Source organism: Rhyacophila brunnea, unplaced genomic scaffold (genome assembly GCF_057557595.1).
Source record: "Rhyacophila brunnea isolate RB1 unplaced genomic scaffold, BYU_Rbru_1.0 scaffold_7, whole genome shotgun sequence".
NCBI lineage: Eukaryota > Metazoa > Arthropoda > Insecta > Trichoptera > Rhyacophilidae > Rhyacophila > Rhyacophila brunnea.
In genome coordinates, this window is record NW_028233339.1 from 54,675 (window position 1) to 79,996 (window position 25,322).

General features: G+C 34.8%; 1 protein-coding gene across 2 annotated transcripts; it reads left to right on the top strand.

Moving 5' to 3' along the window:
- Positions 1-4,273: 4,273 nt before the first annotated feature.
- Positions 4,274-19,938, top strand: LOC147064346 (sorting nexin-29-like). Of its 2 annotated transcripts, XM_085957759.1 has the most exons (11): positions 4,274-4,514; positions 4,703-4,869; positions 6,867-7,000; positions 7,885-8,026; positions 8,871-8,977; positions 9,841-10,627; positions 12,487-12,601; positions 16,418-16,594; positions 16,836-16,976; positions 18,874-19,001; positions 19,744-19,938. In XM_085957759.1, exons 1-11 carry the CDS (start codon positions 4,488-4,490, stop codon positions 19,790-19,792), a joined length of 1,974 nt encoding a protein of 657 aa, XP_085813885.1. In that variant the 5' UTR covers positions 4,274-4,487; the 3' UTR covers positions 19,793-19,938. The 2 variants fall into 2 exon arrangements, with proteins under 2 accessions (XP_085813885.1, XP_085813884.1); XM_085957758.1 differs by having other exon boundaries at positions 4,497-4,869.
- The last annotated feature ends 5,384 nt before the right edge of the window (positions 19,939-25,322 follow it).

The window sequence follows — 25,322 nt, forward strand, 5'->3', positions numbered from 1 at the left end:
TAATTCAAACAAAGCTGTCGCCGATATTATACAATTATTATTACAAAGCGCACGGAGCCGTCACGAAGAAGCTTTGGAAACCGATGGCCAATAAAATAAAAGTTCGAAAAAAATAATTCAGGGCCTCCGTTGAAGAACCGCTGTTCAAAACTAAAAGTCCCAGTTAGGTATTTAACCTCAGGGGGTGACTTTGGGGTGGTAGACTTGAAGATTATGATTTTGTATGGAAAATTTTTGAAATCAAAGACAGAAAAAACACTCCCGCGCGATCTATGACACATAAACAATAATATATGACAACATGTTTGGCATAGATGTCACAGGCATGGAACTAGACAGTGTCACACAAAATTACCGAGGTGTTTACACTGAGCCGAAAATTTATGACATAGAAGGCTGTCATAGATCGTTTGACATATATGTGACAGTCTATGACATCGTATTTACACTCTGTGACACAGGACGCCAACATAAGAAACGGGTTTTTCGACATATATGTGACCGATCGTCATAGAATGTATTTGAAGCATAAGAGCGATTTAGTGTCTATGATCATATCTATGCCATTCCGACATATTACACATACATATTGTATGACAGCTATGACATCGTATTTACACTCTGTGACACAAGACGCCAACATAAGAAACGGATTTTTCTGCATATGTGTAGCTACATTTCAAAATCAGCCAAGTCCACCTTTAGGTTTTTTTGTGATTTGCGGAAGAACTAATGCTTTCTAACATTTTTGTATTATCAAAACCATCCAAATCCGTCTGTATAAGTAAATGGAAGCCAAAGATGAACAGTTTTTTCAAACTCACCGAAATATCCACTGAAGTAATTATATCACACTCAACCATGTCCATTCAGGCTAATCACTGAAGGCGATTACAACAACATGGCCGTCAGTTGTTTACGAACCGTTGAGTGTCAGTAGTCTCTTTTTCAACATTTTTTAATAGAAATAATTAATAAAAATAATGTTTCAAATATCAGAAGTGACCCCCGCTAAGGCGAGAAAACGAATAATTAAGGCAGAATCGACAAAACGCGTCAAAGATAGGGAAAATCGGTAAGTTTTATTCTGTCTAACCTGCATCCTAAAAAGCGTCCGGTGTCAAGCAGGGTCGCATTTGACAATTTTAGTCATAGTACTGAGAATATAAATTTGGTTTTATACAATTCTAATTTACGAGACTTATAGAACTCTTTGTATTTCTTAAAAAACACACACACACACCTTACCTACTCCTTAATTAATTTAAAGATTTTAATAATAATTATTCGTGCATGTTTATTTAAGAGCGTAGGTACTTCAGTGAAACGGCAAATAATTTTCAACAGTAGGTGCGACGAAATTTCTCACTAATCGCCAATCGGAGACCGACCGACAGTCGAGGTGTCCGCACGTCGATTTGTTTTGTCATGGCGTCGGATGAAAATATTCTTAAATCGTGTAAAGATGACTAAAAAACTTTATGTATGTACTTAAAAAAGAAAACATGTCAATGAATATACTATTATTATTAGTAATATAACAATAAACATAAGATTTAATGGACGCATGTTGGATTTTTACGACAAATTATATTTCGTCCGGCACGCGTCATTTGCACAATCCGCGCATCGCCTAGCCACGATCTTTTTCGACCATGCCTCAACTGAAGTATAGCCTTAAATAGCTTGAATGTAGTTTGCTGTTCTATGCATACGCCTCTTAAGTTAATAATATTATATTGAGAAAATTTTCTAAAAATAAATTTATGTTATCATCAATATTTATTTATAATTTCGCCCTTTTTCATTTCCTAAGTCGAGCCCAGAAGAATCACACCATTATAGCTAGTAAAATCGTCGCTATAGGATTTGTTTCCCGAATATCCATTTTTGTCGAAATCGACATTTTAATGCAGTTCAATTTCTTTTATCGAACTCTACCGAAATCGTTTATAAAAACAATATATTTTTATCTAGGAACAGAGATATTTTTTTGAAAAACCCGAATACGCCATATTAAGTTACAATTACTCCGTGTTTTTCTCCCGAATGTCCAACTATTCGTACCTGAATATCCAAGTTAATTTCGGTCGAAATAAATCTCTGGCTGAGTTTTTATTTCCCGAATATGACTTTTAGCCAATCAAACCGCGCTGACGCCGTGCATCTCGCTCCCACATTCACGCTGTCCAGCTCTAAAACAATCACGCCCACTTTCATATTTTTCGACCGTCCGGAATGCTCTTTCAAATTTCGTCTTATTGATATTGTTTTTAAAGTTACTATTGTTTTAATAGTGAATTCATCAAATTTGAAGAGATCATTTATAGCTGATACATCACCAGTTCGCCCTGAACTTATAGTAAAGTTATGGAAGTGAGTATGTTAACCTAAATAACTGCATTTTGTTTTGATAAATGACACAAAATCCCAACGGTTATATGAATTCTACAGTGTGACCCGGCAACTACTATGACGTAAAAAATAATTATTACTTCAAATTATTATTAATTAAACATTGTTTGTCTTTATTTTACTTTTAATCTAGGTATTTCTATGAAAATAAAGGCGATGCTATTATTTAATTTTGAATGCGCTGATAGTTAATTTAATTTAATATGTATGTTAGTAACTATTTATTTGGTAAATATTATATACTTAGGATATTGGTACCTACCTAATATTAGCAGCCAATGGTAATTAATTTATAGATGCTAATATTTTGTATTGTCATTCCAATAATTAATATATAATATTTATTTGGTGGTTTGTAATAAGTTTAATTGTTAATTATAGAAATATATAGATATAATAATATACAGATATATATACATAGATTTTTTTGTTTTTTGGAAAAAGTATTAATATAAAATTGTTAGCAAGTACGAGTAAGTACCATCATAAAATATTGGAGAAATCCGTGACGTCGGTTAGTAATTGAAGTAGTAGATACCTACTTTTATTTAATAAACCAAAACCGATCGCCGATAGTCGCATGATTTTGAAGAATACTGATGAGCAGGTATTAAAAGGCCAATAGTTAAAGTTTGTCGTCATAAGTATGTCACCTCGTAGCATAGTGGATAATTTGTGGACTGGGTCGTAAACTCAGAAGATGCAGGGACGATTCCTGCCGGGTGTCTTACTTTTTTCAAAAAGATTTTTTCTATTGGTTATAATATATTTTCTCAGAAGTGATTTTAAAAATTATGTATGTTCAATAATTAGAATGGTACATTCTTAAATCTTGTGAATTATTCGTTGAATAAAAAAAAAAGATTATTAAAAACTATTTTATTACTTATTACGAAAAAAACCGAAAAAAGCGAATGCCGCATGTTATTATTACCTACGAACTTGGGTTATTACGATCATTAGGTATTTAAATAGTAAAAGTAATCATTAACAATTATCGTGTAAATAAATATAACATTTGAGGTGCGTACTTTTTGACCACTCAGTAATCCGTGGGCCGTGCAGCAATATGCTACGGTCTTAAGTCCCGAACGTCCTTGTTTTGTCTCGAATATCCATTATTCTGAGAGAGCGCTAAAAAATTCCCGAATATCCACAACGAGTACTTGTAAATAAAACGCATTTTCTGTGCATTTACTGATTTATACCAGTATATTATTCTTGGAATTTATTCTTAGATAATGTTGCAATCATACAGTGTAGAAAAAATGATTGATACATCTACTGATATTTCATAATACGACAATGAAATTTGTTTTTCGTCTCCTGAAAAATTGACATTTGGTCTATTCGGGAAACAAATCTTATAGCGACGAAATGGCTGCCACGGAAATATCAAAATAAACCAAGTCTGCATGGACTTGGTTGATTTTGTGACAAACTAAGCCATGTCCATATAAAAAATCCATTTTTTGAAGAATCTATGAAAATTACATGAAAACTAATAATGTGGAACTTGTTAGTTTTAAACATTCTATACTCGCAATAATAATATAAACTTTCATCTTTATGACCGTGTACACGAGGAAACAAAAAAGCTGCTTTTCTCATTTTAAGAGGGAGGCGTAGTAACATAAAGCTTGGATACCACTGACTTAACATTTGAATTTTGTCTAAAAAAACAAGACGTTAATTACCACACGTTTAATTTTTTGAAAATGCAGAAAATTATTGGTCATTCAATGCGTACTATACTTTTTGCCGAAATACTATAATTTTGAAGTCACTGTACTATAATTCCACTTTCAAAATATGGCAACACCGGTCTTTGATAAATACATATCTATTGTCTATGGTCAACTTTTGACAGAAATTACTGTCAGTGTCAGATGATATTGTTATTTGTTATTTTATTAATCATTTTAATTGTGCAGATAACAGTGCAAAGTCGCCAGACAACAAATTTAGGAGAATTATCGTTTTACTTTAAACCATTAGGATGTTTTTCTTTCACAGTTATGAGATCAGAAGTGTAATCTCATGATAACTTAACTATTCGTTCTTAATTGTTAATGGAAACCGAACAGATTAAGGCGATGGTGACGTACAATATTTTATAATAATTTATTCATTCGTAAAGTCTTCAGGGACATTTTCGAAAGAACACATTTTTTTTTAATTCATGAATTATGACTCAATAGTTATGATATTATTAATTAATTATGTATTGAAAGATGTGGGATTGGTAGCCAAAAAAAAAATTGTAAGTGTAAATAATTTATTCCAGAGTTATCGGCTGATGTCAGCTATTTCAGGCTCATCAGAAAGTAAGGAGAATGTGAAAAAGAAACATGACGACGGACAAAAATATTTGGGGAGTCTTTTGAGTGCCGTGCAAAATTGTCAGGTGCGCTACGGGGGCAAAGCAGAGTTGGCCACAGAGGATGATGTTAGGTAACTTTTATTTACAACACGAAACCCCACAATCAATAATGATATATTAAAAAATATAGACCTTGGTAAAAAGTCTTTTTAACACTATAACAGGCCATGAGGCCCAATCACAATAGTGTGGTGAAACAGTAATATAGTTAGTAATATAAATGAAACAATCACAAACACCGAGAGTTTGATAAAATCTCATAAATATATTGTGACCTCACCGGGATCGAACTTGAAGTCTCCGGATGGAAGGTCAGTGCCTTACATACTGGACTACGAGGGCCGCACACTTTCCTCTTAAAATAAATGACCATAACTGGAGTCATTGCCAACACCTATTATAAAAATATATGTTCAATGAATGTTTAAAAACTACTACTAGTCTGTCTTCTATAAGCTGGCGTGCGGTTTCCCCCCAGGTTCAGCATTCAGCACTGCATTCCCTCTCGTTTGCAACAAAACTTGCAACAGTCAAACGCGATGGTACAATGCTCTCCGTCCGCGAACGACGTGACGTGAACGCCAGCTTATAGAATACAGACTCTACTTAACTTAGTGGAACTGCTTAATCATTAATATGCGTAGATACTTTTTCTTCCCATGCTTAAGACAGATGGGGCTGTTGTGTTTAATGTTATGCTAAAAACAGATTAATCACTGATTAGACATGTGAGCTCATGTGCTTTAACAATCAGAAAATTCAATAATAAAAACTGACAACCTCCAAAAATATTGTGTCAATTACCTGTCATTTGTAGCTTTCTTTAGAACCTTTAGGCCAGGGCTCAAGTCGAGCCCTGGCCTCCTCCACCGACGTCCTCCAGCCGGAACGGTCCTCCGCACGTCTTTTCCAGTTCCTGATTTTTAGCAGCTGGTTGGCATCTTTTGTAATGTTATAACCCCATCGTGTGCGTGGCTTTCCTACTGGCCTTTTCCCCCCTGGGTTTCCTTCGAGGATCTTCTTTGGTATCCGTGACTCAGGCATGCGCTGGACATGGCCTGCCCAGTTTAGCCTCTGAAGGTTTATGAAGGTGGAGAGTTTTGAATCTTGGTATAAGCGGTATAGTTCCGTGTTGTACCTAATTCTCCACTCCCCACCATCATTCGTGGGTTCGTATATCTACCTCAGGATCTTTCTCTCAAAGCAGTCCACCATTTCAGCTGCTTTCATATTTAGCGTCCATGACTCGCACCGGTATGCAATGACTGTGCATATGACAGTTTTATAAAGCCGGATCTTAGTTTTTCTGTGGACATTTCTGGATTTGAATATGGGCAGCAATGAGAAGTACGATTTATTTGCAGCGGTTATTCGGGTTTTTATTTCTTCCAGTTCTTCATTCTCTTTTGTAATATTGGAACCCAGGTAAATACGTGAGAACACATGACTCAAAAATGTGTAAACTTGCAGAAAATAAAAAAATGTTTAGGTCGGTGGTGTGGCATGCTAGGCTTGAGGTGACCTTAGTGTGGTTCTGATACATTTTGGCACATATTACTAACCTAAACCAGGTATCTGTTTTCGGCTCAAAATGTGTTAGGAGATAGAACCATCTGTCTGATAACATTTTAAATGCTTGCCAAGATTTGCTAAGATCACACCTGTTGTGTCACCATGTCTCATGTTGGTCCCATTTCAACTTGTTTCCAAGGTAAATAATTATCAAACATTACTAGTCGTCAGCTGATTGTAGAACTATTCTAATTCACAATTGAAATATTTTAGAAGGGAGTTATTTGAAATGACCTACTTAAATTATTTATTACTTGTGTAGATAAATGTATAGATGTTATTTTAGAAGGACTATTGATGAAAATAATGATGCATAAATGTGGCTATATAAATGATAAATAACTTAAATATGATGATTCAAAGAACACTTCTGTGAAATATGTTAGCGTTCACGGGGCAAAAACATGTGACATGAGGTATCTGCAGTGTTTTAGACCTGTGAACATCTCGGGAGCAGTCACCTAAGACTGAGGTAGTTAATTTTATTGCATTACAGAGTTGCAGATCTATGCGAGCAATGGTTTTTGGTGTTGTCGCATGGCATACGACCTCAGCAGCGTTCATCGAATGCTTCCCTGCACACGCTTGTCTCGGCTGGAATCAATTATGCACTCAATGTTGACTTTATGGGTGAGAAAAAAAACTATACATTCATTACTTAGGATAAAGGATTAGTTTGAAATAGTATGATATTCATGATTACAATGAAATGTTTTATAATACTAATGGAATTTTTTAATTAGGTTCTTATATAAAGAATATAAAATCTTTCATCATTGATTCTGTAACACCTGCTATGTGTCTGTTTTGTCAGTTTTGAATTGTGTACTCACATCATTACATGAATCATTTTTCTTCACCTGTAAACAAAAGCTAAAAGAAATAAAAACACAATTATTATTATTCTCCTTTATCGGGACCTCATGACTGAAATCATAACCCAGATAATTTGACCGTCTGACAGCCTTCTCTGAGGCTTGGCTCAACCCCTCTCGGTATTCAGCAACACGCGGGGCCTGTCAGTGTGAAACCTATGGCATTCTCGATTTGGTCTGTCCATCTGGAGGGAGCTAGCTCTTCCTCGCCTTCTCCGATCTTCGCTTATTTGTTTGTGAAATGTTTTGATTTATTTTTCCTCATTTGTAAAATACCACGATCAGTTTCATCTTACGACATAATAAATGTTATTTTATACTATTGGGAGGCTTTGTAAAAAATATTTTATTAGTCCCTGGATGACCTAAGTAAATGTCAAATTTTCTCCAACATCTTCGTCATAAACCATACCAATATAGATGACCCCTAAATGCTCATTAGTCAGTTGAAAATTTTCCAGTTCAATTAATCTAATGCTGTTTCAAAATCAATTTATCTTGTCTTTATCTCATGTACAATACGGTTATAATATATCCACATAGTAGATATTGCATATTCAATGAAGCTTACTTGTATAAATAGTGGTTATTTAGTTTTTGAGTAGTAATAAATAATGAACATGGAGTGTTTGATTTAAGGTACTTCATTATGGAACTACAGCAGGTTGCATTTGACTAAACATGAAGAAGAAAGATTTAACTTTCTGAAGACAATCAAAACACCCCTTGGCCATTTCAAAGCATTCTTACGAGCCGCTCTTAATGAAAGATCACTCGAAAGGTTTTTTGTCATTTTTATTCTATTTTGTTATTAAGTATTATGAAAGAAAATAAGTCAATAACCATTTTCGTGTGTCTCCCAAGTGAACCACATCGTCGTGTCTTTTCAACAAACTGGTAAAATATACTTTACTCTCTCAGTTCTTAACTTAAAGAGCTCGTCTAATGTCCATTTATTTAAGTTGAGATCCGAGTTTACATTCCTTTACTTAGATCATACATTCAAATTCGTATTGAATAATTCTTTCACATTTATTACTGTGTAAGTATAAAGTAGAAAATGTGCGTAGTATTCTGAACTGACCAAGTAACACAAAATGAAATACATGTTTGTCGAAAAAACATAACGATATGGACCTTCACAGAGAAGGAGACGTTTTAATGGGAAATAGTTGTTAGTCAAACGCCCACCCCATCTGGTTTGGGCTCTGGATCAAACATAAATTGATACACAACATGCGATTTATGCCAGATGCGGGATCGAATCACCCCTGTTTTAAAAATGGTCGCTGTAGCATCCAGAGTTTGCTGACATTAAAAAATCGATAAACATAAAGTAAATTATGATATTGAAGTACAAAATAAACATAGCTATTAAATTTCTTGCATAATCACTTTTCTATTATAAATAATTGTCACACGTAATACAGATAGATGTATCTATTTATTGTGGTAATTTTAATTTTATGGGTTAGCCTTTGATCTCTCATAATGGAAGTATTCCGATAATATAATTCAAGTATTTTCGTGTCAGCTTGTTTACAAGCATATCAGTATGAATGTTGAAATCTGCCCTACGATTTGTTATGGTAATAGTGATGCAGTGATTTTTTGTTATATTTTAGATACCTACATAGTTGGGTGGGGCATCACCTGCTGACTGAATACTATGAGGATTGGGCCCTCATGAGAGACACGGAGGCCACGAGCCTACTGCCGAATATGGCTGCAGGTCAATAACAATCACTTCACTGTTCCAAATTTTGTCATTCATATTATATCTATTGTGGTTACGTCATGTAAATTGTATGTAAAACATTTCACCGTAGCACAGTTCGCCGTGAGCTTTCTATCGGAAAGAGATGACCGTATACTATATGGTCTTCAATTTTATTAGATTCAATATGAATATTATTCCAATTTTCATAGCTGATTTTGGCAAAATTCGTGAATTCAAGAATGAAAACCTAATCTAACAAATAATCCAGTAGGTATATCGGCTAATCCTATAACTATCCTGTAAACTGACAAGATCCGTGTTTTATTTTGATACGAATTTTATGTCACCCAAAAGCCCCAAAGAGGTTTGGACGGTATTTAATATACGGCCATATATTTCCGATACAACATTTCACGGTGAAGTGTTATACGGCGAACTGCATACGTACGAGTTTCTGGACAAGATCTGTTGTACCTCTGAGCCTGTGTCTATTGTTCGATTTTGCCGAAAATATGTTCAGTCGGTACATATTTTGTAGGTAAATCATATCTTTCAAAATCAATCCACCTTTTAATTATAATTACAATTGAATCCTGAAATTCTGACAACCACAAAGCCCGTAACTCCAATAACGTTTAGCAGCTGAAATTTTTTAAATTATGTTTTCCCAAAGTGTTCTTTTTGGATTTAAGAAACACTGGCTCTTGGGTACAGAATATTATTTAAATCATCACTATCAGCCTGGATCAATTTTTAGGCAGGCAAATGTGCTCCACATTAACTGATTTGAATACTGAATTCTAACCTTGATTTTCAACATACTTAAATATTAATTATATTATTTTTATGTTAAATATTTTGCGATCCATTTTCAGGTCTCGTCTCCATTCTTTTCGCTTTATCTATTGACAAACCGGAACTTAACGAATCCACAATTCCTCCCGGACAGAGTGCATTAAATAGTGAACCGCTTGTGCCTCTCGAGGCTCCTGTTCTAAAAGTTAATACAAAAAAAAAACCAATACGTCAAGTGATATCGTTTGATTCTCCAGAAGAAACAATGTTGAAAAATAGCATGGTAAAGCCGGCCCCGAACCAGATCGTAAATAGCAAATCATTGGCAAATTCCGCCGATTGGAACAGTGCTCCCCCCACTTGCATTAATTCTCCGGATCCGCGGCCGCCGCAGGGCTATGGCGTCGCGACGTCGCACAGCGAACCCACCACTTCCAAATATGATGGTAAAAAATCCATATTTTTCCCGGAAGAAACGGCAGCCCCGTCGGAGAGAATTTCAAATGAGTCTCCCGCTCAAATTCTCAGCAGACTTTCGGAGAAGGCGAGGGAAATATTTTCAGGCAGAAAGACGTCGTCTAGCGACACTGTATCCCAGAAGGACTCTGACGTGTCGAGCGGCGACCGGGGAAACGAGAGGCTCTCGGAGAGCGAAAGCGAGGAGGGTCCGGCCGAGGGCAGCGTCTCTTGCCTGGAACTCTGTTTCCCAGACCACGATAACTTGGAATATGGGGAGGGTCACCTCAAATCGCTTCTTGCCAAACAGCAGGAGGAGAATTTTGGCTTACAGCTGCAGATCAGTCAGTTGGACATTTCGCATAAGGAAAAAGTAAATAAGATGGAAAGGACCATTGCCGATCTGAACAGGTACAAATAAAAATCCTTTATCGTATTCTGTTCTCTGACCATCACTGTGTGTTTCTCCTCATACCAGTTGATAATGGCTTCTGCAAAGAGTCCAAAACGATGAGTAATGTAGCAGAAAGAAGTACTTTCCAAAACCAATATACAATAATAGATAACTGTAAAAGCCTCAGGCCATATCCGCAAATTTTATTTAAAAGTCTAAATCGGTTTTTTCTGAATAACTACTATGATACCTACTATAGTGGAACAATTTAAGTAAAAATTTACGTCAATAGTATGTTTACAGTACCCCTTTGGACAGTGGCGATTCTCCCTTGAGAGCGCTGGAGCGGTGCACACCCACCCACTCAATTTATGCGAAAAGACTTTTTTTAAATGAGTATTTAATTTATATTTGATTAATTAAGTGTTCTGATCTATTACCGTGGTCATTAATTCATATACAAAAACAAATTCTAATATGTGTTTTTAACCGGCTATTTTAAATAATAATATTATATGTTGATGGGAGCGATATTCGCCATCGCTCGACCAAAGCGCCCAGTAATCTAATTTCGATTTCTTTGCAATGAGAAAGAGCGTCGTCTGTCGCGTGGAATAGCAACACGTAAATATTTTTTCTACGTGCTCGGGAGCGACAGTTTCAGTCGCTCTCGGCCCGAACGCAGATTCATCGGTTTTAAAACAATACAGCCCGTATCACACGTACAATAATTATTTTTTGACAATTTTTATTCAATATTATTATAAAAATAAATTCTTTTCACAGTACGCATTTAAATTTCCGCACATGTTGACAACATTTCTCAAATTTAGGCGAAGTACAATTTAAAAATAAACTTTAAGTTTTTTTTCAGTTTGATAACTAAATTCACAATGTTTATCAATTATGATATCTCTCCAAACTAGCTCTGTAATACGTCTGACTTTTTAGATAAAAATAAACTCAAAAATGAATTGTCTGTTATTTACAGCTTGGATAATTTTTATAATGCTGACACATTTACGGAAACGGTTTTACTATTAAATTTAATTTTTACTATTCCGATGACATCAGTGGAAAGCGAAAGATGTTTTTTCACACTCAAACGGATCAAGTGTTTTAGTAGAAACACCATCGCGCAATCAAGATTGAACGCATTATGTATACTCTGTAACGAAAAAAGAATGATATAAGAGATTCCTGACTTCAACAAACGCGTAATTGAAAAATTTTTGTCGATGAAAAACAGAAGAATGGATTTCTCATACAAATGAACAATAAATCCCGGTCACTGCCAGATACGAGATATTTCGGTAGTACTAATAATTCGGTCAAAACAAAATAGTTCGTGTCAACCAGTTTGTGTTAAAGTTTAAAATCCATTTTTTTCAAGAAAAACTGTTTTAAGAGGTACAACAAATAATAAATAGTGAGTTATTTATGATTTCTTTTAAATGTACTAAATTAAAAAAACCAATAGTTTTTTTTTTATTTTTTGGTGAAGTTTTGATGAAGGCAAATGCCTTTTTACGGCAGTCAAAAGGTGAAAAAAAAGAACTCCCAGTAAAATAACTCACCGGTCGCCACTGCCTTTGGAGTACCTACCCTTTCAAATTTTCGTATGTCTACTCCTAAAGGTTTAAAGTTTAATTTCATTTAATGATAGTAATATAATAAATCCTTGATGTTTTCAAATTGCGTTTATTTCAATACAAACTTGTGCTTACTTATATATTGATTACTATTAATTAGTCATGTATGAACAATCTCCTTATGTGCAGAAATTAATCATCAATAGAATGACAATACGTAAGTTGATTTGTTGTTTGCGGTATAATTAATTGTACACTGTGTGAAGTATTATTTTGTTTCACAGGGAAAATGACAGACTGAAAGAACAACTGCGGAATTATGTATCGGCTGTTCAAATGCTGAAACAAGACGGGCCTCAAAGCGACGAGGTAAAACATTATGAGGCCAAACTTGTTCAGGTGAATCAATTTATTCATTAATAGGTGGTGATTAATTATAATATTTTAGTCACTCCCACTCCCAATCCTAAAATTGTGTGTTGAGTTAGCCATGTGGTCAGTGTATCAACATAAAATGGGTTGTGAATGATCAAATTGGGTAATGCACTTGACAGGTCAAAAACAACAATATTTCACATAATCACTTGGGAATTGGATTGTCCAATCGGTTTTTTGCATTCCCACATAGTGTATAGATTGCTTGAAACTGCACTGACTGACAAATTCATAGGACAATATTGTCCGCTATTTCAATTTCAATTTTCAATTTCAATTTATTTTTTTAACATATTGTGGACATTACAAATTATAAATTTAAGACGTTCACAACATGACATATAGAAACAAAGAAGTATACTTAAAACAGTAAGTGTTACATAAAAAAAGACATACATAGTATGTTATTAAACAGTAGAAATATGTACATGCAAAAATATTAATTAGATAGGTACAAGGAAGTACACCGGATGAGTTAAGCAGACCCTATTTTAAGAATTTATAAAACAACGTCCACCTATACTCATCCTCACGTAGGGGGAATATATCAACACCCGAAGCAATTTCGTTGAACACAGTTATCGCCCTCCCATTTGGCATTACCAGTGGCAGGTTGGTTCTGCACCTTGGGAGAATAAACAACTGATGTTCTCTATTTCTAAGATAGTTATCAGGGACACACAGGTCAACACTGCCCAGAATGGCAGAGTTCTCATTTATACCTCGTATAAGTCGAAAAAAATACGTAGCCAAATAAAGATTTCTTCTAAATTGCAAACTGCAGTATGTAAGCATGCCTAAGAGAAAGTCAGTTGGATAAAGCCACGGATAGTATCCGTACAACCTCAAATAAAGGAGTCTCAAGAATTTCTTCTGAACCCTCTCCACCATAAGGCTATACTTCAACTGATGCGGTGCCCAAACAATAGACCCACTCTCAAGTCTGCTTCGAACTAAAGAATTAAATAAAAGTTTTAATACCGTAACATCCGAAAAGACCCGGGAAGTACGCATGACGAAGCCCAACATTTTAAGCGCTTTGTTACAAATGGTAACTATATGGCTAATAAATGTCAGTTTACTCTCAAACGTAATGCCAAGATCCCTTACAGATGATATTCGTGACTAAATGAATTTTAACATGTAGTAGATGGAATTGTGTGGCGATTAGCTGAAATTCTTTGGCAAAATATTTCATAGTATTTTGCCATCTTTCTATAGAAACATTACATCTGTGTCGCTGAGTTTCAAAATCCGCTCTATCACTTTTTTGAAATAATTAAGATATATATATCGTTGTATTCGTTATTAAAACCTCTACATGAAAATTTTATCGCCTCTTTCAAAAGCCTCTACGATTAACTGTCATTTATGAAACAAAATCAATTGCTGGCCACAGACGTACAGTTTTCGTAACAGGTTGAACATGCCAGTTAATACGTAATGGCGGCCATACAGTTATCTTTGGTAGATAATCTGCTGCGCCCATAGACAGACAGTTTTCGACCTTCCAGATGTGTGCCAGGTTCAAACTGCCAGCGACCCCCCACTCCCGTGTTTTTGTAAAACTGTTGGAATTTCAACTAGCCGAAAGTTCTCGGGTGACGTTAGATGTTGGTAACGTTAAGTAGAATATACCGCGCGATACAACTGCGGCTGGTGTTGCTTGTTATAAAATAATACAAATTCATTTATTATTAAAAATGTAATAATATTATGTACGCGGAGATCGCAAATATTATATTTTATTTATTTTTACGAGAGTAAAACAAAGTTATAGTTATTTATGTAAACATATTATTTTATACAATATAATATAAATGTTAAAGTTTTAGAGAGCATTATAAATATTAAGGTGACGCATCAGTGAAACGCCAAATAATGTTCAACTGTACGCGCGACGAAAATTTGTACTTGCTTCGCATTCATTGAGAAAACGTGGAGTCGGACGCACGTCACTTTGCTGCGTGATGGCGACGGGCCAATTAATTCTAAAATCGTGTAAAGATGACTAAAAACTTTACCCATTTACTTTAAAAAGCAAACATGTCAATGAATATATTATTATTGATACTAATAGAATAATAAACAGAACATAAAATGGACGTATGTTGGATTTATATGAGAAATAATATTTCGTTTGACAGGCGTCATTTTCACCCGCGACCCGCAATCCGCACATCGCCTAGCAACGATCTTTTTAGACCGTGCCTCAACTAATGCATGGCCTTAAGTTATTGTGAAAATATAGACTAATAACTCAGTACTCAAATTTTATTTATTGTATGTAGTGAATATTACAAATTATTAATTTAAGACGTTCACAACATAAATTAATATACCTAATTGTGAATGACAATGTCGGTAAATCTAAATAAAATTTATGTATATATTTTAATAATATCATAGTAATTAATTATTATACTGATGATTGATGTAAATATAATTTTGTGGCATGTTTAAATTTATTGTATATAAAATCAATACCTTTATAAATATTACCGTTTTCTTACTTAATTAATACTGTCCATTAAAGGGAATAATTTATTCAAAAGAAAAGATTATATTTTATATTTACACAAATGTGTATAATATTGTTTCAGTGAATCGATAAAATACACAATCCACTAGCGAAATCATGATTTATTTTACCAACGTCATAGATGTGTATTTTATGACAATTTGTTTCTAATAAAAACAATTATAACCATAATAAATTCAAAGTAAAATTATTCGTGTATCAATATTGTTCAAGTATACCCTACCTAAAACTAATTTAAACAATACCCCTGTGTAATATCTCCGCGAACCTAACCTCCATAGTTTTTGACACTTGCTCTGCCACAGACAATAACTGTACGTATATGGGCACGTCTGTTGACAGTTCGACAGATTTAAATGGGGTAGTTAAACTGATCTGTGGTGTGCCCACTAACGTACAGTTATTGAACAGTTATTGTCTGTGCCATGTTCAACCTGTTACAAAACTGTACGTCTGTGGCCAGCTAATGTGTCTATCAAATCCCGCTATAACACTACTGAAACATTCAAAAACCTTTTTACGTCAAAAAGTTTTTATTGATTTTCTCAACATAATGAAAAAGTGCTATAGCGGGTTTTGAAACTCAGCGACACATTTGTTTATTTAACTTAATTTGGTTCCCAAGTTAAAAATAAGAACAACAAAATTCGACTTTTTAAATATGATTTTTTCTAGTGGGTATATATTATTTATCTGACGTGTTTTCAAGTTATGTATGTTCAATATATGGAATGTTACATTCTCAGAATCTTGTGAATTATTCGTTGAATAAAAGAAATGGTTTTTATTAATTATTGTATGTATCGCAATATTCTTCTACAGCTCGTAGGTAACTTCTTTTTCCGACAATGTCCGATCCTAATAAGATCATAATAGTGGCATCCACAGGGTGGAGGTTTGTATTAACAGATTTTGTTTTTACGAGAAATGGATGTTAGCCACTTGCTCAACCTATTAGGTCTCTGATTCAACTCTGACTCATACACAAATTGAAAACCAATATGTGTACTTACTAGGCCCAGGAATCGAACCTGGGACCCACGACGCTATAAGCTGACGCTTAAGCCGCGCGGCCATCATGGCATTCATATGAATATGAATTAATGGCCCGCCCTAATTACTTATCTCAATGATGCCATATTAATTGCTTGAAATTCTCTCTGTGGAGGCCCATATGATCCTATTAGGATGGAACATGATTGGTTGGACGGATTCATATTTAACTTGATGACAAATAGGTGGCTGAAATGCATGCAGAACTGATGGAGTTCAATGATATGTTGCAAAGGCGGCTGATGACGGGAAACGCAATGGATGGTTCCATGGTTGAATACGTTGCTGGAGAAGCCAGCGTGCGCATTTGGATTCCTTCTGCTTTCCTTATCAGTGGATCTAAGTCGTTTCACGTCTATCAGGTAGCTAAAGAATCTATTCCCTTCTACCTATGCATCTAACAAAACAAAATAATCAATAATTTGAAATCAATGACAATCAAATACATTTTATTACTTCTGTGATTTATTACCAATTTCATCAATTATTGGTAAATGTGATAAGTCACAAAGTGACATGATATTATGTCCATAATAATGTTTATATTATTACTAAAAGAAATCAAACAAGAATACAATAATCCTGACGATAATATGTTTTTAGATCTTAATCAAAGTGCGTTCAGAAGAATGGAGTGTTTACCGAAGATATTCAGAGTTCCGGAAATTGTACTCTGACCTGAAAAACACCCACCCTGATATCGGCCCATTTAAATTTCCTCCGAAGAAAGCCATCGGGAAAAAGGTATGATATTTTATATTCGTTTTAAACATCAAGACAAAATAACATTTGTCTTACACAATCTAGACTATTTTTTTAGTCAGTGAATGATTGATTGAATGATGACATGATTTTAAGAATGTAGCAGTTGTTATTGTACATACATAATTCGGAACACATCGGACACAATATAAAAAAAATATTGTCACCTACTGAGAGGGACTCGAACCTGCATCCATCAGATTGCAGCCAATGTGCTTTACCAATTAAGCAACCTTTACCATAACTTATCACGAGTGTGTTAAACCAAATTTGGAGAGATCCAAACATTATAATATAGGAATCAATGTAAGTATCAATACCTAATAACTTATTCAAAATCTCAAAAGATATTCACCAATATACATATTAATGAAATTTGATGACAACTTGGACGCATAGCTGTTAGTTAATTTCAGCGTGATTAGGTATGATCAGCTTGCAAAAATTCAAAATCTCAAAAGATATTCACCAATATACATATTAATGAAATTTGATAACAACTTGGACGCATAGCTGTTAGTTAATTTCAGCGTGATTAGGTATGATCAGCTGATCAGCTTGCAAAATTTCCATCTGGCGTATGGCGTTAAAGCTAGCATTTTTCGACACCGAAAACAGCTTAAAACTTCTCATAGTAAAGCTAGAATATTACTACAGATTTGCTTGAAAATCAACATGCTGGTTTTACGTAGTTTATATCTTACTAGATGGTAGCGTCATTTGTAACATTCTTGTCGATGCGTTCAGTGTGTTCAATGCACAGACAGATATAGATGTGTGCGCATCTGTGTGTGTCTTGCGCTGCGTTGCAGACAGATAAATCACTAAAAATATAAATACATATTATAATAATTAATACAATAAATGACTAAAGGTTACATACAAAATTGTATGACGTATTCTATTAGTTGTAAAATAGTAAATTTTTTTGTTCTTGTAAAAGCGATGTCTAAAATTGTGAGACATTCTTTTGAAATGATGGTTTGTGGACACTTTGTCAATTTTGAAAAAATCTAGCATTTTGTTCTGTCATCTGGCATATTTTCTTACTTTATCTGGCATATTTTTGTGAATGACAGTGGTACAGGGTATGATACATGTTGCTTAATTATTGGAAATGCGTCAATTACGTTGAGCTACTTTACGAGCTGCTTGTTGGCGAATTTACAATCTGCCCGTAAAGTCGCCCAGTGTCATCATTGAACAAGCTAACAAGCAGATTGTAAACAATCTACCGAGATAAGTTGAAAGCCGGTCAACTTTACACGCTACATGCCGGCGTATGGGCCTTCTGCGTCTGCGCAGTAGCAACCTCCCGGTAAAAAAACCAACTACGTTCTGTCAAAATAGTCGCTGGCTTGTGGCTTCTCAGCGAATGGAAAGTTTTGTTTGTCATCATCACAATCGCAGTAGCTGAATCGCCCGCTATTAAATTCGCCAACAAACAGCTCGTAAAGTAGCTCAATGTAATTGACGCTTAAAGTACAAAAGGTTGTAAGTATCTAAGTCTGGCAATAACATTACACAAATGTCTTCAAGCAGTAAACCAAATTCTGAATGAAGGAATGTTATTGTTCTGTGGCTAGTGAAATAAGTTGGCGTACTCTAATTTAAACTAGAGACCGACACCTATAACTTACGGCGTGGCCTCGGCACTAATGTTGCCAGGGTATTACGAGCTATTAGTTCTCCATACCAGTGCCTCAAGTTATAGTTATCGGTCTTTATCTACATATCTTTGCATTTAATGATAATGAACTACTTGCCAAATTATAATATTTTTGTGCTTTCAATTTTCATATAGGGAAAAAATGTCGCTATTCGTACACCGTCTATAATGAAATTAAGATTCAGTAATGTATTTTATTTTGTTGTATAGGAAGCGTGGTTAGTGGAAAGGAGGCGCGGTCGATTGGAAGCGTGGTTGCGACATGTTTCACTTGCGCTGCCACAACTGCGGAAAGCAACCTCACGCTCGCACCTCATTTCATTGTTACCCTTCTTTGGGTTAGTATATTTTTTCAATAGGTACCTACCAATCAGCAGCGAAGGGTGGAGGTAGGCTTTGCAGATTTGATATAAATAATGCACATTAAACTTTGTCAGTCATACTTATATGTTTTCATTGAACTAAGAATACAAATTGCACATAGTTTTTAATATTTAATTAAAGTTAAATATTAAACCATGCGTAATTAAACCGCAATAGATAGAAAAACATTCTTTATCTAATATCTATTATGGTTTGCTTTAGGCAGGGTTTAATTGAATTTTAAGACTAATCAATACCATTTGCAATTTGTATTTTTAGTTCAATGAAAACAAATAAATTTGAGTGTGCACTATTTATGTCGGATCTTTACAGCCTACCTTCACCCTTCGGGACTGCTACCAATTTTAATTATGCGCTATGGGAAACACCAGCATTTTTTAAATGTATTTCTTCTTTCAATAAATGTTTCTTTTTCATTGTATCAAAAAAAGTATAAAGATAAACCGTTCACACGATTTATGAATGTAACATTTTTTATTGAACATACATACTTTGAAAACACCTCAAATATCTACTAGACAAACTACATTGGCGCGAATCCGGCGGATGTGGATTCGAGTCCCGTTGAGTGTCTGTACTGTTTTCTAGTGGTTGTATATATCTGAGGTTGTTTTCAAATTATGTAATGTGTCAAAAAAAGTATAATTAAAATACCGAACTGCCTAAATAAATCTATTAAATTGATATGTTTTTCAGAAACCAAGAAGATACTCCAAACTCTACCGGTACACCGAGAACTCCGTGAATGGATTTCTTCAGGAGAAAAATAATTAAGTGTATCGGTGATTATACAAAACAAAAAACCGTACAAAATGATATCCTTGAGAAGAAAGCTAACACCAGAAACATTCAAGTTATTGTACAATGTACATACCTATGTAGATCCATGTTAGGATATAGGATGTAGTTCACTATTCTGACATATCCACTCTGAATTAATGAAGAACTTATCTTTAAATAAATAAAAGCAAATATTTAAAACATGCACAGAAAGTGGTAAACATGGGAATGGGTCGCTCATTGCACCTTGTGCTTTTTGTTCTCTGAACATCTGTCTGGCTGCCCTCTTACTGAGCATTCAAAAATTGCATAAAAATCTGTTCTAATCGGGAATTACAGTTTCTAAATCAAGACATTCCCGCCAAAATCCAGACGCCTGGCGACTGTGCCGGTAGGTAAACATTCAACCATAGTACATTATATAATAATAAGAATTCTGTGACAAATTACTGATATAAGTGTAAGGACCTATTAACTTAACTTCTGAGTTATAAAGTAGATGGCATTTTACTTACATGTTACTTGGAAGCAGCTCATGATTATTCCAGTACAATTATTAATAATCTATTTTCTGTTATAATAATATATAAAGTGTGTATTTGGATCAATAGGTTATTAGATTAAAATAATATGAGATCAAAAAGTCCAAAGTTTTATCATATAACAAATAATTAATAGAGTATATCATAGGTTAATTGAGATAATTATGTAATAATATAAAAACTATAATCTATTAATGAACTATTAAAAGCTTTAATGCTTACAACTAATAATTACAGAATATTTTTCTAGAATCATTTAGAGACAATAAATTTTTCACTACGTACCTTCGACTTAATCATTCACACTACTTTATGACATAACTTTGACAAATATTTATATTTTTTACTCATATTTGAGAAAACTATACTAACTAGACATAATAATATTGTCTGTGTAAGTACAATACCGCAGAAGAGCTAATGTTTTTAAAATAGGTTTGTTTGCTGCATTTTTTTAAATGTAACAAGATACATTACAAGGTGTATTCAATATATATATATATAATAGGGTTCCTGTAGGGTCCATGTAATCCTGTAGCACTGCTGTATACACCCAGTGGATGATATTTAGCAGCCTTCCAATAGTGCCACAATCCGCTTGGTTTGAAGGAGATGCAATTTTAAGACTGCTTCTTCACCTTCTATGTGATGAGAGGATGCACGGTACGGTTTCTTTTATTATGAACCATACAAGAAAAGAACCAATAACCAAATTACACAAAATCAAACCCGTGTAGTGACATTTTCAAAAATGGTTCATTCGCAGTGTTGTAACTACACCGGCGGGCGATATGTGATTTTGTAGATTGTAATATTATATACAAATTTATTGTTCAATAAAATTATAGAAACATTCCAGTACTGACACAACAAATTGATGTTAGGACAATTAAATGTTTAGGTGTCGATTAGGATAGTTCAACAAATGACTAGTGTCAAACATATCCATAGCATACAGTAGTAAATCCAGTATTGTATATTTGATTAAACCTAATCTTGTATATTTTTAAATTTGTATGTATGTATAAATAAATAAAACAGTATTTTTACTTCTTATGTATTATCTTTTATATTCTGCAAATTGCCTTGGGTTTGGGTCATAAAGAAATACATATTTTGTTTTGTAATGAATGTCTGCAACAACCTGAATATTCCTGTTCCAATCCTGAGACTAATGCTGATTCAAATTTACATGTTTTAGCACCCAAAATTTATTAGTTAAATAAAATTACCCCTCATCCCCCCTGACGCTTCAAACGATAACTAATTGCTCTTAAAATTTAAGAATAACTTCTCTCAACATCAAGCAATGCTTTTAAAAAGTCAGTAAAAAAGGATTAAATATCTGAAACATTTTATTTAAACACTACACACCATTCCAGGTTTTTGAAAAATGGCGTAGAACAATTCGAATGCTGCCTCAGCGGTCCAAACTCACTCCAATCGATTCTTGTTGGTACATTATTTTAAAGTTTATACGGGTAAAAATATTTTTTGCCTTTCATGACCCAAAATTTCCACGTTTACCGCATCCCAACAATTTAATATATAGCATATAATAATATTATGCTCTTTCATATTCGAAAGTCCGCAGTGTGTAAAGTGAAATTACCATTTATACACAATTTTGCACCGGATATATTGTGCTGAAATTACAGTTCCAGCTGCGTTTTTCGGATCTTGATGCAAGTGCAAGACATTCCAAAATCCATTTGACCGTACACTATTGAGGAACAATCAGCATGTTATTTAGATGTAGTAATTAAATATTGATTAAAAGGTCCACAGTAAATGGGTTAATCTGCAACATGACATGCTAAAAAGCAAAAATTCAAGAGATGAATTGAACTGAATTAAATAAATTTCTTTTAAACGATGACAATAATGGTCAACTGAGGTATAGTCAGGTAGGTACCTATCTCTTTGAAAAACATTTTCAAAAATGAAATACTCGTACGTGAAATTTTGGTATAGGTCATGAGATCCCCGGGGTTCCAGCGGCTAGCTCAGGAGTCCATCGAACCCCGGATTCACAAAAAAAAATATTTTCAAACGGTTGGAGTGTAAATAAAACACAGTCCTTCGTGCTCGTAACGTGATATTGTTTATATTTTACATTTTCTTAATTTTTAGTTTTACAAATTATATTTGGGATTTTTACAGTTGTAGTCGTCAGGTCCGTACCTATGGGAAAGGGGACGCTTACTGCCTTTTTTTCTTTTTAAATTTCGCGTACCGACGCCGTTCCAGCAAAAAGGACTCTCGTGATTGGCCAAATTTTATCGCGTGATCTTTGATTCGGCGAATCACGAGCCTGACCCTGGCGCCGGCGCGCGAGGATTTCACGCACAATGCGCGGCAAAATTTATTATATTTAAATCCTTATATTTAGTCTTAAAATTATCTCTTTCATCCATCATCATTTTTACTTTTTAAATTAAAAGGAAATACTTACGTGGTTGAGCAAGGAATCAGATTAGATGTTTTATGAAGCCGTTTCTAGAGGTCAGGGTTACGTTTCGACTTAAGCTACTAAATGATTATTTTACACCGGGAGAAGCCCGCCTGTAACAGGGGTGTATCAATTCGCCCCATCTGGATTAAAGTCGAAAGGTACGCCCTGATCTCATCGGCCACCCATCCAATTCCTTGTTCATCCGTTAAGTACATGGCATGATAAACAGTTTATAAAAGAATTCAACTACAATCTAACTATTCTAACATAAAACTCTATACTTTAGCTCTATTTTTATTATTTTCTATATTTATTTTGGGATTATTATTTTCAGCTCAAAGCAATGCTTTCGCGATACTTTTGAATAGGTCAGAGTTTGATTTAATTTCAGTGTAGTACATTTATTTTGTGTTACTTTGTTTTAATTAGGTTTTCTTGTTATTTTATTCGTTTTTATTAGTCAGCGGAGGGGTCGCGAAGCTGCATTGACTCTCGCGCTTTCTAATCTTTCTTTTGCATTCCTAGGGGCTACATTTGTAGACGTTTGGCCCTCGTTCGGAATTATTATTTCGTGTTACGTTTTACTTCTTCTGGTGCAATATTAGCGTACCTCGTTTGGCGTCGTCTGCCTTTGCAACCAGGGCGTGGTAGTGGCGTTACTATTGAGCCAGGCTCGTTCCGAGCAGCGGATATCTTCCTGTGGAAAGTTTTCCACTGATCTGCTGGTCTCTGGAGTATCACCTCATAGATGGACAGGTACTGTGTCTCCATCTGTTCCTATTACTGCGGGCAAGGCATCGTATAGCGGTACAACGGCCAGGCTCGTTGACGGCGGCACGGCTCTCCCACAGGTAATACGATGGATGTTTACAATAAGTATCCTTTTCCCTTTCTTTTTTTTTATAGATGGTTACACTTCGGAAGTACCTCTTGTTGTTTCACGATATCTTTCAGGCGTCACGTCCCTAGTCTCTCCATGAACCTGCGCGAGAAAGGAGAGTGCGCACTCTCCACACCATCAAGCTTTGGTATCATGAATTTTCGGCTACGCTGCCTTTGGATGCGCTTACTTCAAGAGGTGGCTCCCTTTGTGCTTCCAAATTGTCTTCATCTGTATTTATTCTTTTTCTTTCTTTAGTAATTTATTCGTTCATTAGACTTCCTGTACTTTAAATTTATTCGAATTTACTTTATTAATTACTCCTACCCCATACATTAAATAGCTACTAATTTTATATAAAATCTTCCCATTGTACTTATGGTACTTACTATCACTTTTAATATTTTACCCTAATACCCATAATTATTTTGCAACATTGTATTGACTGTATAAATCACATTGATATTAAAAATTGAAATATTCCACCCTCTCATTATATTTATTTCTGAATCAATACACTTAAAACTGTGTAATTAACTTTAAATTTAGTGAAACCCATTTTATTTAAAAAAAAAATTGTTGTTTCGTTTTACGCGCCCGACATCCTATTCCAAAGGCGCGCCGCGCCGATTTACGGTGCCTCTCACGTTTTATTATTATTATTTTTTTTTTTATTATTGAAACCCCGTTGAGAAATTTACGGCTTATTGACTCATTTTTTTTTTTTTTTATCACAAGCATACAATCTCTACTTTCATCCTTTTATACCTAATTTTAACTTATTATTAAAATTTAACATAACAACTAACACTTTGTCGAGTGACGCCTTATTATTCCCGTTCCGTTTTCGCTGTGTTAAATTTACGATTGGTAATTTGTAAAGAAATAATAGGGACGGTAGTGTACTATTTTCCTCGTTTCTCTTTGGATTCAAATTATTAACACGGCGTAACTTTGAAACAGGTTTCGCGCTACTGTAGAATATCGTCTTTCCCGTTTATAAAATTGTTTGCGATTTTCAATGTTAATGTTTTCGAATTCATTCATATTTACTTTATTTGAACGGAAAGAATTGGCGTCACTTTGCGGAGCGTTATTTTTAAAACTAGAATGTACATTTTTCTTACTAACGAACTTAAGATTATAGGGCTCAGAAAGTGGGTCCTTAATTAACTTTTTATCCGTAATTAGAAGAATTTCCGGATATTTACGATTATTATCTTCACTTTTAACTACACTGTTTACACTGAAACTTCCAACAGCAACTCGGCGTTCACCCTTGACTAGAGGGTTGGCGACTGGTCCTGCTTCATCTCCTCGTGGTCGAGCCTGCGCCCGTACAGCTTCTTCGATTCATCTCAGCTTGCGCGCCTTCTCAGCCCTCTTGTGAGGCTCCCTGGCCTCGCGTTTCCTTTTTCTCTCCTCACCGAACATCCCGTGGTCGACTAGGGTACACGACATGTTAGTGATACCCTAGGAAAATCGGCATTTTGCTCGCCGTTTTTCGTCGTGAGTGGGCCGTGGCCTCTACGAGCCCTCCTCGCTGGATACCGTCGATGATGTGTCTGGTCTCCATAGGTGGGATTTGTGCAGCCATTCGTCGTACTGGAGACGCGCT

What these genes read in the sequence shown, in the direction of transcription:
- LOC147064346 (XM_085957758.1), top strand. Translation starts at nt 4,598, where the DNA reads ATGAATTATGACTCAATAGTTATGATATTATTAATTAATTATGTATTG. An exon ending in AATGAAAGATCACTCGAAAG is followed by an intron (nt 8,027 to 8,870) that starts GTTTTTTGTCAT and finishes GTTATATTTTAG; the next exon opens with ATACCTACATAGTTGGGTGG. An exon ending in AGTCGTTTCACGTCTATCAG is followed by an intron (nt 16,595 to 16,835) that starts GTAGCTAAAGAA and finishes ATATGTTTTTAG; the next exon opens with ATCTTAATCAAAGTGCGTTC.